The sequence below is a fragment of the Brettanomyces nanus genome, chromosome 4 (genome assembly GCF_011074865.1).
Source record: "Brettanomyces nanus chromosome 4, complete sequence".
Classification (NCBI taxonomy): Eukaryota; Fungi; Ascomycota; class Pichiomycetes; order Pichiales; family Pichiaceae; genus Brettanomyces; species Brettanomyces nanus.
Genome location: NC_052377.1, coordinates 3,206,696 through 3,220,890, shown reverse-complemented (window position 1 = coordinate 3,220,890; position 14,195 = coordinate 3,206,696). Strand labels below are relative to the sequence as shown.

Genomic DNA, 14,195 nt, shown 5'->3' with positions numbered 1-14,195 from the left:
ATTCTAATACCGATTTGGGCCCAATGATATATGTGGGAAATTTGGATCCGTTGGTTGATGAGAAAGTTTTAATTCAAACTTTCCATAACTTCGGTAAACTACGTCGTTTGCCTATCATAATGAGGAAAGAAGGACTGAAAGTGTGCCATGCATTTATAAACTACCGCAGATTCGAAGACAGTGATCGAGCAATTGAAGAGATGCAGGGAAAGATGGTTATGAATCGCCCAATTAAAATTGATTATGCCTTCAAGAAGGGATCTAAAACGGAGAGACATGGAGATGAAGTAGAGAGGTTGTTATATAAAAAGGCTGAAGAGAATAATGTGAATCAGGAAGACCAAGAGACTGAGGCTTTGATTAATTCTATTTTGAAAGGATCCGGAGCTCAAGGAGAAGAAGAAAATGAGGGAAGGAGTAGTACACAGCATTACAACTACAGAGACAACTTCAGAGACAATTATAGAGAAAGAGGCAGAGACAAGCACAAGGATAGCTACGCTCCTTCCTATAGCTAATGGGTCAAATTCTGTCAGAATAAGTGCGGGTCAATAGGATCTTGAAAAAAAAATTTTGGCTTCGATACTAAAGGAGGCTTTATAAGCTTAAGCTAACTACCATACCATATCTTTAGGTCCGCCAAGTTCACAATTTAGGATAATGAGTGATATTGACGTTAGTCAAATACAACAGTTGGATGACGACTCGAAAAAGGAGGTGGCAAATTTCATCCAACAACAGACTTCAAAGGCCAAGATTCAGAACTCTGTCACGAACTTCACCGATATGTGCTTCAAGAAATGCATTAATGACGTTAAGGGAGGAAATTTGGATAACGAGGAACAGGCATGTATGAGCAACTGTTTGAATCGGTTTTTGGATGCCAACATCAAGATTGTTGAGATGCTTCAATCTTTGCAGAAATGAAGCTGATAAGATATATCTGCTGTCTTTATGGTACAGCTGATGTTGTTCGGCCTTCTAGATCGCCGCTCTTATATTTGTATATAGTTTGTATCGTTATAAGTTTAAACCCTACCTACCAATCATGGTTATGTTTTTAGTCGAGGACGGTCGACGCGTTTCGTGTCGCGTCGATCTAGTGTACATGCTTTCAGATCGCGCTTCAGGACTGAATCATTACTGTTTCTTTGCTTACACTCTTTTCTCCCTGAGTTTATTGGAGAGTTCCCCCATTATGGGTAAGTTGACCTTAGAAGAGTTGCAGTTTTGTTTCTAGTTTTTCTAATTACTAACGATCTCGTAGACAAATCGATTAAACGTGGCCTCAATGATCGAATCTATGATAAGAGAAAGGCAGCGGCTCTAGAATTGGAACGTGTTGTCAAAGATTGTATCAGTAATGGAGAAGAGTCGGAGAAGATTCAATTGATAATCAAGGAATTGCGAAATGACTACGCTTATGCTGTTCATCAGCCAAATGCTAGATACGGAGGATTGATTGGTTTAGCAGCCGTGGCCATAGCTCTCGGCCAGAATGAGGTTCCCCAGTATTTGGAAGGGATAATGCACCCAGTTCTAGCCTGCTTTGGGGATCAAGATCCAATGGTTCGATACTTTGCCTGTGAGGCTCTTTACAATATTGCCAAAGTTTCAAAAGGAGAAATTCTGATCTATTTCAACGAGATATTTGATGTGCTCTGTAAGTTGGTCGCTGATCCAGAGATGAGTGTAAAAAATGCTGCTGATATATTGGATAGATTGATTAAGGATATTGTTAGTGAAAAGGCTGCTACTTATGTGTCTGTGTTGGCCATACCTGTAGAAGCACCTCCCGCCGCTACACTGATAGATCCGAGAACAGGCAAAACACTTCAGGTGTATCAACCGCAGCTTCCTACGGCATTTTCGTTATCTAAATTCATTCCCCTTTTGAAAGAGCGCATGTACGCAACGAATCCTTACACTAGAATGTTTCTTGTGAGCTGGTTGAGGTTGCTAGACTCTATTCCCGACTTGGAGATGATATCATACCTTTCTTCGTTCTTTGATCCGCTATTATCGTATCTTAGTTCGTCTTTGGAAGATGTTAGAGTTGTCACTGAAAATTTTCTTAAACTTCTATTGCATGAAATCAAAGGTATTTATGAGGTCAAACAGGCTGTAAAGCAAAAGGAGGAAGAACTGAAGAAGGATAAGTTAAGTAAAGGCATTCTTAAAGATTCAGATGAAGAGACCCATAGCGCTGATGAAGATGATGGCTTATACATTCCCGGACAAGATGTCGTAGTTGACTATCCCAAGATTATTGATATTCTCATCAACAATCTTGATTCCACGGAAGAGTCCATTCAATTGATGGTTCTACAATGGCTACGCAGCCTTCTAGAACTTTCACCTTCTTCATTTATCATCTTCATGCCCAAACTACTCTCTGTTTTATTGACCATTATTTCCCACAGTAACTACCAGTTACAGACAATGGCAGTGGACCTCAACGCCAAATTAATGGAGCTTGCATCCACTGACGAACATGAAATCAACTACACGTTGATTGTTAACCAGCTCACACTCCAATTCCTCAATGAGAAAGAATCGACGCGATTAGCAGCGTTGGATTGGCTAATCATGCTTCATGACAAAGACCCGCCTACATTCCTGGAACATTCTGATAATATATTTGTGATGTTACTAAAGGCCTTGAATGATTCGTCAAATAATGTCATTGACAAGGACTTGGAACTGCTTTCAAAAATATCCAACCAAAGCGATGACAAGTACTTCCAATCGTTTATGGTTGATCTTGTGAATCTATTCAAAAAAGACAGAAAGTTGTTGGATACTCGTGCAGACTTCATTGTTAGAACCATCTGTAAATCTTTGGACTCAGAAAGAGTTTACAAGTCGATCTCTAGAGTTCTCTCTGAGGATGAGTCGAACCTCAGCTTTGTCTCGATTGTCATCCAAATCTTGAATAATAACTTGATCATTGCACCTGAACTCCAAAAATTGAGACGAAAACTCATCAATGGAGAGTCTAAGGAGTTGTTTGAAGATTTGTTCACCTGTTGGTCACTAAATTCACCGTCTTTGCTCTGTTTGACATTACTTACATCCAAGTATAAGTTGAGCTGGCAGATTGTGTCCCAGATGGCCAACTATGATATTTCATTGAGTATTCTTATCCAATTGGATCTCTTGATCCAGCTTCTCGAGAGTCCTGTATTTGCCAAGCTTCGTCTCGATCTCTTGAATCCCCGTGAAAACCTCTATTTGTTCAAGTGTTTGTATGGATTATTGATGTTATTGCCGCAGTCAAACTCGTTCAAAGTTCTTCAAAATAGACTCAGTGCCATTGCTCCTATCGCCAACCTTCCTTTGGAGGAAGGAAAAAGTAAGGTCAAAAAAGGCTTACCTGACAGTAGCAATTCGGAAAAACTTCTCATGGCATTCAATAAGTCTCAGAAGAGGCTTGATGAGTATAAGCAAAGCGACGAGGCTAAGGAAACAGATGATGCAGTGATACCACAGAACTCCGAATCTGGTGATACCCCGATCGAGTTCGATTCTAAGGGCTTCCAGGATGACACAATATTGCAATCTTCCCCTATTGAAACCAGTTCGGCATTAGGTACTCCAAAAAGGACAAATTACATAGCAACGCTCTCTGGGAAGCTGAATAGAAACTAAATTAGTATCATAATATCTCGTCACGAAAGTATTTGTTGTTATTGCACTTCTTCAACTGTCTAGCTATATCTCTTGACCTGCCTCTCATTTCAATAATGCCGATCTCTCTGATTTCTTGCTTTCTGAGCCTTTCTCTCAACCGGTTCAACTCGTCTGCTTTAGCATAGACGGTAGCCACTGTTTTCTCGCTTTCTAGTATAACTTTATCCCTAATGTCCGGGATATTCTGCTTGTAATATCTAGCATATTTTCTATTTCCGAGTCGTACTCCATTTGGAAGACAGAGCTGTGTTCCAGTCTCGTCCAGAGTAGCTGTAGTGTACTCAGAGGTCCAACATTCAATGACATCATCAATCTCTTCAAACGTGACACTCTTATTCTCACCTTTATGTTGCTCTAACGTTGTATCAAAATTGTAGAACTGTTTGACTGCATCCCTTTCGTCTTTGGTTTCATATGGTAGCACACAGTGTCCTTTCTCTATGACATGCTGTCTGATACTCTCGAGGTTCTTTCCGATAAAGCCACATTTCAAGCATTGTTTGTCCAAAGCGATCGAATTTGAGATATAGCTCAATAGTCCTTCAATATCTGCCAAGTATGATCTCTCGGGAATATATAATCCATGCTTTCTGAACATATGATTGACGTTTGTTTCCAATTGATTGCTCTTTTGATCGCAATAGAAGCAGGCAGTTACAGGTATTTCCTGGTCCTCTTCATCGAGGTCAAACTCTTCAATCTCTTTTGCATTCAGATCGGAGTCAAAATCTCCCTCTTCTTCGTCCGTTGAAAAATATCTCTCTGTATCCGTGGTCACCCCTTCCGACAAAAGATCCTCTGCAAAGCCGACTTCAGTAATTTCACTGGCAGTTCCCAAAGTGAACGTGCTTGCACTCGAGATCGCCGAGACCGGACTTAACGACCTTTCCACTACCCTCTGTATATTGGGTCGGCCTGATCTAGCTATACGACGTTCCCGAAGCGTTTTCTTAGGTGTCTTTTCTTTGAGCTTGACAAACCCAAACTCATCATACTGCTCTTCTCTTACTCTCTGTTGAAGAACTTTGAGCTCAAAAACTTCAGCATCGACCGCAGGAAGTTCAGCCACTCGTCTCTTCAAGTTATAGCGATGCCATTCCGTCTTCATATGAATTCTCTGCATCTCTGCAGAAGGAAATTTGATTTGACATGACAAACAAGTGAAGAGGCCATTTGACCCGGTGCTTGAATGTGCAGGAAGATCAGTCATAAATGCGGACATGCTTGAATACAAGAGGAATGCAGTAAAACAGTGAGCTCCAAGTGAGCTCTAAGTGAGCCCTTATCATTAATTTTTCACCCGCTTAACATTACACACCATTTCTATTCTAGTTCTAGTTAATTTGTAGCGTTTCGAGGCCACATCCTTTTATACAATGCCATAGCAACAATATCCTGTGCATTAAGTTTTGCATCAAACGTAGCCTTAAGGTAACCGTGGGTTCCCAAAGACTCCTTAATAAGGCCAGAACGTCCCATCTTAGAGAACAATGGGACATTTTGATAGGCCAAAACGTCTTCGTAGTGGAAGAACATATACCTAATAGTGACAGTTGTCTTATGAATCTTAAGAACCTCCCCAGTTAATACAGATCTCTTGGCTATTATTCTCGTATAGTCGGAATTCATGAACGTACCTTGAGCCATGATTTGCACCTTTCCATCCTCCGTTTGCTTGTAGAATAATGCTGGAGAGGTTGTGAAACTGATAGGTGCCACGACTGTAGCAACAGCTGAAGACCCAACCTGTAGAAATCTCACAAACTTGGACAAATTATTAGGATTATGCGAAGGTTGCGAAAACAGGGGCTGTACTGCCACTCTTCTGGATCCATACTGAACGTAGATGGACTCCTTTGACTTTATAGGCAACGCGTAGCTTTCCCACGTCTGGCATGCAAAATTGCAGACTGCAAGTTTATGTTCGTGTGCAAATAGTCCATAGACAACAAATGGGACGACAGCCGGATTCCGCATTTGGTTTAATACGCCAGCAGAAACTGTAATATACATCCTGCATTTCTCTCCCGCTCTCACATCCACGGCCTTTTGGTACTGCTGGCCAATCCTCTTTCTCGTGGCATCATAGTTTTTGACTCGAAGGTATCTTAGCCATTCAGATGGTCTACTGGAATCTTCTTCATCGTAATCCCAAAGACAGTCTGAAAGGGATTTCACTCCTCTATATTTACGGAGTCTATCAACAGCTTTTTCCTCTGGGTGTAGCTCGATCTCATCGGGAAATTCCAATTCCTCTTTGGCTCTCTTCTTGAACAGCTCTAACTGTCTGGCCTCCTCTTCAGGTAATAGATCCGTCTCCATTTGGGAATTTTCCTCACCATCATCAGATTCCATTTCCATTTCTTTATTCTGTGCGTGATCCCTCCTGAGATCTCCTTCTTCAAACTGATCTTCGGGTCTATATGGCATTTCAGGTCTAGTCTCATCATCAGTATCGGATGCCTCCCCTCTTTCTTCAATCATCTCATTAATATCATCATCTAATAGCCATTTGGCTTGATACGCAGAGACTCCCTTAGGCAATTTCCTATGGTGATGGATAGTTTCTTGAACATCTCTCTTCACAAGATCATAAGGGTCTTCCATTCCGTTCCCATTTTCTTCTTCATCTACTTCTTGAATATCTTCATCCATCTGCTCGTCCTCTATTGGTAATAATTCATCCAAGCTTTCTCGGATCTCTTCATCTGCAACTATATTTTCTGACACATCACCATTCTTGGCCAATCTCTCCAATCTATCAACCTGATAATCTCCCAAATCATCCAATTGAACCAAATTGTTGGCACAGAATCCACTTCCCCTCACAGTACCTTCAACAACCAAGTATCCTTCGTCATTCTGCGCATTATTTTTCACAGCAGTGCTTATATGGTCGACAATCATGAAGCCACGAGCATCTCTCCAACGAACAGATTTTGGGAACTTCTGGCAGAGGTTTCTCAACAGATTCAACGAATCCGACTGATTCTCCGTCATATATAGTTTCTGACAGTCAGGGAAGAAATGGCCAAAGTAAGAATAAAGCGATTTTGCAATGTCTTCTTGAAGATTCTTCTTCTTTGGAAAGGTGCTGACAACATCAGGCACCATGCAATAAGTCGATGCTATACCCTGGTATTCCACTGCTCTGATAATCTGTTCTCCAAAATTTGGATCCACCTCCTCGGTAGCACTGAGGCCAAAGACAACGAAGTCAGCAACCTTTGCAGCATCAAGGACCGCTGTAAAACTGGACATATCGGGTAATATCACCTTCAAATTTGCTTTGTAACGATGGATTAAAAGAGACTTGACGCAAATTTCTTCTTGAACGGTTATACCTTCGTCCTTCAGTAACTGATTAACCATATCTTTGGCAGTGAGATTAGAGGTCAACGGAATGAAAGTGATAATCCGCTCCGTTCTGCCATTTGCAAACAAAGCACGTTGATTCAAGGTCTTAATAATCTTATTCTTCTTTAATTGTTTGGCTAGGTTCTTTCTATTGGACTTCGTCTGGACCTTGTCTGTCTTGGGTCCTGAGATATCACTTTTCTCCACTTTACCTTTACTTGCAGCCTTAATGGATCTTTTCGAGGCATGACCACTTTTAAAAGCTTTCTGAGACTTCTTAAGTGTGGTACGATGTCCTGCCATTGTAAGTATTAGTTGAAAGCTCGATAGTCTACCCTTCTCTCCCTTCTTTGTCTATACCTTGATCTCAGTATAAGGGACTGAAATACTGAAAAGTCTGAAAATTTTCAGTGGTGTAGAGATGAATACAATGCCTACTTTCACGTGATCTCATAAGGTGTTAAATAACCCTCTTTGAAAAGCGCGAACACTGCTTTCTCGCTACCTTGCCGATTAGTGCATCCCCTTCTTTTTGCCAGGGAAGCCGAAAAAAATTTTCCACACCCCCAAGGAACTAGGAGGTGCAGGATGAATTTTTCAACCTTAACAACTTTTGATAACCTTAGCTTCGTTCTTTTCTTGTTATCATAGACAAACTATCATATAAATACAAATGTAAGTTACCGAAACTAGAGAGAATGATGTTCGATTAAAGACGATTCAAAAAGATGCATGAAATATATTAAAGGTTCAAACATGATGTACAACGTGAGCTACAAGTACGAAGCTACAAGTACGAAGCTGCAAGTACGAAGCTACAAGTACAACGCGCTACAAGTACAACATCAACATGCTGAGGCAAGGAAACAAAAATTGTATTCCTCTATCGCTTGTTCGTCCGTCATATCTCGTACTCTTTTTACCAAGCACTTTACTAACACCCCATATAGATGGCTCACGCAAACGTTTGGTACTCCCACCCAAGAAACTACGGTAAGGGCTCTAGACAGTGCAGAATCTGCGCTTCTCACTCTGGTTTGATCAGAAAATACGGCTTGGACATTTGCAGACAATGTTTCAGAGAAAAGGCCAGTGACATTGGTTTCCAAAAGTTGCGTTAAGTTGACTCAAGCTTGTGCTTGGTTTGTATAATTCCGATACATCTAATGAAGGATATCTTCTGAAATTCTGAATAAACGTAAATTAAAATAAATATCTGACTTGTACCGTACTATAACTTGTTTTTCCTCACTAAATCCACCAATTCCTTACTTTTGACAACCAACACCTCTCCTGGCTTGTCGATTGGCTGTTGAGTCAAGAATAGGACCGCTTTAGCCACTTCTTCAGCATAAATTGGACTTCCAATATATCCCTCCACAAATGTTCCTCTGAAAAACCTTCCTACTCTCTCTCCCAAAGAATTGCCCAATCCCTTAGACACCGTTCTTTCCCCTAACAACATACCAGGTTGAAGAATAATAGTTCTAGTGAACTTTAATGCCTTCAAATCCTCTTCAATCTTACCCTTAGTACTCAGGTAGAGAAACATTGAGTCTTTGTTAGCACCCAACGATGAAACCAACACTGCAGTACTGAATTTTCCAGATTCTTTGGCAGCTTTGAACGCATTCACGTTGATGTCATGATCAATCTTGACAAAATTCTCTGCAGAACCTGCATTCTTTCTCGTAGTGCCAAATGATGAGAAGATCGTAGAGTTCTCCGGAATATTTAATTTGCTTTTGATTATTTCCGGCCATTCATCAGTGTCCTTACTGACGATCGGTTCAAACACCGTCTTGTTGTTGCCGGACTTATCAAGCACAGGCTCTCTTCTGCTTAGTGTGACAATCTTATTGACATTGCTGGATTTTGTAGCCAAATTCAAAAAATGCGAACCAACTAGTCCCGTGACCCCAATTGCGAAATAGGATGTTTCGGATGACATTATTCAATGAATACAGGAAGAAGGCAAATGTATGGCAAAGATCAGATAAGGATAAGCGCAAATGAGCGACAGATAAATGAATGAGCAGGAAATTATTTCGCACTCTAAATTTTTTTTTTTTTTTTTTTGCTTGCCCAGAAATTATATAAGGTGTCACTTTTCTCCTTGGTACTAGATTGTTTTTCCTACTATATTTTACCTATCTACTACGTCCATTTGTCCTCCATGTACCAAGCACGCTTAACTCCTTATAAGTCGCCAGAAGACCTCATCCCTCTTCATAACTGGTTCTATGACACCACCAGTCAAGATAATAGAAGGAGAGCCATTCAGAAAGTAGCGGCGTTTCAAACCAGGAGGCATCGTACCACATTCTATTGAAATGACTTCGTTGATAACGTCTTCGATGTTATTGGATGAAAGTTTAAGTGGTAACGGTGCTGATGATACTCCTGTCAGATTGAGCTATACTATGTCTATTATCAAATTTGTTAATGGTTTATTGGACCCTTGTCAGCAGTCTACTTATGCTATGAGTTTGCACAGGTTAGCAGAATCTATAGATCTCCCCAGCTTTTTTGTTGAGTTGAGACACATTGGAACACATGAACGTTTGCCGTCTTTAGAGATGTTGAGATGGAGTGCCAAGAAGGCTTTGGAGTGGTTGGAAGTTAACTATTGGACTGAGGTGAAAAAGAGTTCAGGCAAATTCCGGGCCGAATATGGAATTGAAACTGATGACGATTCTGTTCATGTCATAAGACGAATAAGATGTGATTTAGATATTGTCAGGGAGGTGAGGTTGGAGGATCCCAACAAGATTTACAGTCATTCCGATACTAGTAACAGTGGACGTAAATATTGGTACGCTATGGATAGATTGACGAGTTTTGTGAGTTATGACGCCGATCTTCTTGCAAATGTAATGATATTTCAGCCTGATGGCATGATCGTTCGTTCTAAGGCACCCAATGATCAGAAAATGCGCTCAATCATATACCTATACAGGCCTGTGTTGCAGAGTTTAGGTCCAGAGTTTTGTATGGTTTTGTTCCGAAAACTGATCCAGTTTGTAAGCTCGACTGTTTTTCTTGAAGCATCAAAATCTGCCAATTTCGACCTTGTATTGGCCAAGAATGATACCAGGTTTTTGCTTCCAAGGTGTAAAGGTGAGGTGAAACAGGCTCAGAAATGGTTGGAATATATTGCTACCAAAGGCAATATTTTGTTTGGTTCGGTCGGCTTTGTCAACGAAACAACGGTGCCATTGATAACTCAGTCCATTGGCCTCCACAACAACGAGCACAGTATAGCTCTTTTAAAGTTCTTCTTACAGCTGAATGAAGAGTATCTCAGGCAAATTCAGATGACTGAAAAGGTAAGCAAAGTTCTTCAGACTATGGAGAAGTTCAGCCTTCCAGATACTGTTGGCCTCCCTACTAAAATACCAAAGAAGAAGTTGGGTAAAGATACAGCGGTCGAGTCTTCTGTGCCAGCTCACATGAAGCGTAAATTTGACGAGTCTTCTACAGTGTGTCTCTTCGAGACTTACGATAACTGGAAGCCAGTTCCCTTTGGACGCTTGAACACTAATAAATAGTCCCATAATTAATACACAGTGGTTGTTTTCTCTCTATATAGTTCATTCAAGCCTTTGTGATTGTACTGCTTCAATCTCGATTTCCGTCCTTTGATGATGAACTCCTGAACGAATTCATTAGATTTACCGGGCCCCAGCTCTATATGTAGAAATCCTATTAGGGCTGCTAGAACTTTGGGTCTTGACCTGTACTCTAATTTAATTGGCTGGGGCTCCTTGGATCTGAACTCCATTTCTAATTGGCCTTCACTCTCTAGTTCATCAAGAAATTGATTAATGAAATGCGTCCTCATAGTGAAGGCAGTCATCTTCTTATTTACGGCCCTCATTTCTTCCAATCTATCAAAGATTGACTCTCCATCATCATCATCGTCTACCGACTCTTGAAATCCGCCTAGTAGATATCTGTCTAGATTATGATGTAGTAGTTTTTCTCCTATGTACAAAACATTCTCTTGAGATATATCCACTGTTCTTTTGTGGTTATCAATATATCTAGTCTTCAATATATTTTCAGATTCAAAATAGACGCAATTAAAAAGAACAAAGTCATTCATCATGTATTCCAAAGGTAATATCTTCTTTAGTATTGCGACACGTGTATTTGCCTTGTTTCGAAATCCTATAATATTGTGATATTTGTAATTCATGGATAGATCTGGGGTATCATTTGGTTGTGTGAGAATGGACGGTGAAAGGTAGTGTAACCTGTTGAACGGATGTATAGACCCCGTTTTTTTTGGAATACATACCTTTCTAATCATTTTCATAAAGATTCGATGAAGAAGGACCTTGTGATATGATGTCCTCTGTTTGGTATCGATAATCAAAATTAGCAGATGCTCGTTTTTTAAATAGCCATCATTTTTTTTCTTCTTCTTTGCTTATATTCTGTCTACTTTCCTCTTCTTGTTCACTAAATATGCCTCAGAAAAGTTCTCCCAGTTCGAGAAGAACCAAACATACTGATAAAGATTCTGTTCCCAAGACGAAGTTGCCGAAACTTCCTACGGAATTCATCGTAAGGCCTCATGAGAACGACAAAGATTTGACCAATGTGGCTAACATATATGTTTCACCTCAACTTCTAGAGATAACAGGGTGGAATGTGGGGAATTTTATTAAGATATCTAAAGGACTTGACGATATAAAATGTGTTTTGTCTTCCTGGTCCCCGGCTGACGAGGATAAGTATGACGTAAATGTTGTACTTATCTCTGAATACTACTTGAAGTTGGCTGGAATACTATTGGGTGATCGTGTAACTATTACCAAGTCTGCTGTGCAACCAGAGTATGCAACCCAAATTGAAATTGAGTATCTCTCGTCGTTGGATGAACAACAGGCCAAAAAGATGATTCAGGATATAGGTCTTATCTATCAAGGATTGGCAACCAGTGATATTCGTGTAAGAACTGTGAATCAAGATATACAAATAAAGCTTGCTGAGTTATCCTTGGACGAATCCTCAAAGTTTGGATCTCAGGCTTTTCTCTATCATCCAAGAAGCACTATAGTTATGTCAACTAAGAAAGGGAGCATTCTTGAGATTCCTCCGAAATTTAGTTTTAGTGCTGTTGGAGGCTTGGATAAGGAGATCTCCTTACTCAAAAAGAACATATATCTTCCGTTGAACTTTCCGGATGTTTTTAATGACTTTGGAATTCAGCCACCAAGAGGCATCTTACTGTATGGTCCCTCAGGTACAGGTAAATCGCTCTTGCTGAAAACGGTAGCCTACGGGTCTCCCAAGTGTCACATTATCAGAATTAATGGACCCTCCATAGTCTCCAAATATCTTGGAGGTACTGAAGAGAGACTTAGAGACTATTTTAAGGAGGCTATTAAATATGCTCCTTCAATGATCTTAATTGATGAGATTGACTCTTTGATTCCTACTAGAAATAGTGACGATACTACTGAGGTAGATTCCAGAGTCATTGCTACTATGGTTACTTTATTAGATAGTCTTGATAGTCCAGTGATTATTATAGGAGCTACTAATAGACTCAGTTCTATCGATGTCAGCCTTAGAAGACCAGGTCGGTTTGATCAAGAGCTAGAAATCCCTATTCCAGATGCTGATGATAGATTCGACATTCTTAGGAAGCAGTTCAATAAGATGTCCAACAGAAGTACCTTGACTGAGGATGAAGTCAAAGTCATTGCCAGCAAAACGCATGGCTACGTTGGTGCTGATCTTCTTTCGCTTACTAGAGAGGCTATTATGAGATGTATATCTAGACGGCTAGCCGATATAACCAATACCGATTCGAATGTTCGAGAAGAATTGGACAACGTCAAAGTGGTTTACGATGATCTTCTTGAGGCAATGAAAGAGGTGAGACCTAGTGCAATGAGAGAAATAGTCCTCGAGATGCCCAAGGTTAAATGGAGTGACATTGGAGGTCAGAAAGTACTCAAAAGGAAACTTCGTGAGATGGTTCAACTTCCATTGACAGCATCAGAGACGTTTGAACGCTTGGGGATATCTGCTCCCAAAGGTTTACTTCTCTATGGACCACCAGGATGTTCTAAGACTATGACGGCTAAGGCTTTAGCATCCGAGTCAGGATTGAACTTTTTGGCAATTAAAGGTCCAGAGATATTTAACAAGTATGTGGGAGAATCCGAGAAGAAAATAAGAGAGATCTTCAGAAAGGCAAGATTATCTGCACCCTCCATCATCTTTATTGATGAGATAGATGCATTGTCTACTAGTAGAGACTCTGCAGATTCTACTAATGTATCTCAACAAGTTTTGAACACCTTGTTGAACGAAATTGACGGTGTCGAAGAATTGAAAGGAGTGATTCTAATTGGTGCTACTAATCGACCTGATTGTATAGATCCTGCTTTGCTTAGATCGGGAAGATTGGATAGGCATGTCTACGTTTCTCCTCCAGATTCTGAGGCAAGACTTCAAATTTTCAGAAAGAACACGATCAGGTTCGAATTGGAGAGTAAAGAAGAGCTTTTATCCAAGTTGGTGGCTTTGACGAAGGGATTTTCCGGATCAGAATGTGTCCTTCTTTGTCAGGAAGCCGGTCTTAACGCCATTATGGAAAATAAAGAGTGCCAAAACGTATCCGAATCCAATTTCATGGCTGCTATGAAGGATATCAGCAAGAACATTACTCCAGAAATGCTCGATTACTACAGAGCATTTTCCGATAAATACAGGACTAGTGTGGTGTAGATGTCATGTCGTGCATCCTTACACCGCTGCTATTTGCGCAAACAAAAATGGATTCGATCGATTCTCATTCTATGATCCTACAACAGCATTCAACAGGTCATGCCGTTGACAAATCACAGATACTTAACGGTCGTCCTCTTTTGTGGGTTGGGCATTTATACCGGTGTCAAGTTTTTTGAGCCTTTGATTGTGGAACAACTCAAAAAAGATGGCAATATAAGACAAGACGTGCATGTTCCCGAGTTTGATAGTCGAGGAGATCGGATAATCAACGGTATTAGACGGGATGAGACTTGGGATAATTTCAAAGGGATGTTGAAAGCGAAGACAACAGAGAAGACAAAAGAGAAGGCAAAGGAGGAACGAAAGAATGACGACTAAATACAGTAAGTCTC

The 14,195-nt window shown here is 40.4% G+C and overlaps 7 protein-coding genes across 7 annotated transcripts; 4 read left to right on the top strand and 3 right to left on the bottom strand.

Moving 5' to 3' along the window:
• Positions 1 to 660: 660 nt before the first annotated feature.
• FOA43_004788 (uncharacterized protein) lies at positions 661 to 927 on the top strand (the record flags this gene model as incomplete). Its single annotated transcript, XM_038925012.1, has 1 exon — positions 661 to 927. One exon carries the CDS (start codon positions 661 to 663, stop codon positions 925 to 927), a length of 267 nt encoding a protein of 88 aa, XP_038780940.1.
• Positions 928 to 1,198: 271 nt separating this feature from the next.
• Positions 1,199 to 3,651, top strand: FOA43_004787 (uncharacterized protein; the record flags this gene model as incomplete). The annotated part of the gene is made up of 2 exons (XM_038925011.1): positions 1,199 to 1,202; positions 1,268 to 3,651. The coding sequence occupies 2 exons, from the start codon at positions 1,199 to 1,201 to the stop codon at positions 3,649 to 3,651; spliced, it is 2,388 nt and encodes a 795-aa protein (XP_038780939.1).
• Positions 3,652 to 3,658: 7 nt separating this feature from the next.
• Positions 3,659 to 4,915, bottom strand: FOA43_004786 (uncharacterized protein; the record flags this gene model as incomplete). The annotated part of the gene is made up of 1 exon (XM_038925010.1): positions 3,659 to 4,915. One exon carries the CDS (start codon positions 4,913 to 4,915, stop codon positions 3,659 to 3,661), a length of 1,257 nt encoding a protein of 418 aa, XP_038780938.1.
• A 116-nt stretch (positions 4,916 to 5,031) lies between these two features.
• On the bottom strand, positions 5,032 to 7,353 carry FOA43_004785 (uncharacterized protein; the record flags this gene model as incomplete). The annotated part of the gene is made up of 1 exon (XM_038925009.1): positions 5,032 to 7,353. One exon carries the CDS (start codon positions 7,351 to 7,353, stop codon positions 5,032 to 5,034), a length of 2,322 nt encoding a protein of 773 aa, XP_038780937.1.
• Positions 7,354 to 8,281: 928 nt separating this feature from the next.
• Positions 8,282 to 9,001, bottom strand: FOA43_004784 (uncharacterized protein; the record flags this gene model as incomplete). The annotated part of the gene is made up of 1 exon (XM_038925008.1): positions 8,282 to 9,001. One exon carries the CDS (start codon positions 8,999 to 9,001, stop codon positions 8,282 to 8,284), a length of 720 nt encoding a protein of 239 aa, XP_038780936.1.
• A 382-nt stretch (positions 9,002 to 9,383) lies between these two features.
• FOA43_004783 (uncharacterized protein) lies at positions 9,384 to 10,601 on the top strand (the record flags this gene model as incomplete). Its single annotated transcript, XM_038925007.1, has 2 exons — positions 9,384 to 9,391; positions 9,431 to 10,601. 2 exons carry the CDS (start codon positions 9,384 to 9,386, stop codon positions 10,599 to 10,601), a joined length of 1,179 nt encoding a protein of 392 aa, XP_038780935.1.
• A 922-nt stretch (positions 10,602 to 11,523) lies between these two features.
• On the top strand, positions 11,524 to 13,800 carry FOA43_004782 (uncharacterized protein; the record flags this gene model as incomplete). Its single annotated transcript, XM_038925006.1, has 1 exon — positions 11,524 to 13,800. The coding sequence occupies one exon, from the start codon at positions 11,524 to 11,526 to the stop codon at positions 13,798 to 13,800; it is 2,277 nt and encodes a 758-aa protein (XP_038780934.1).
• Positions 13,801 to 14,195: the final 395 nt, after the last annotated feature.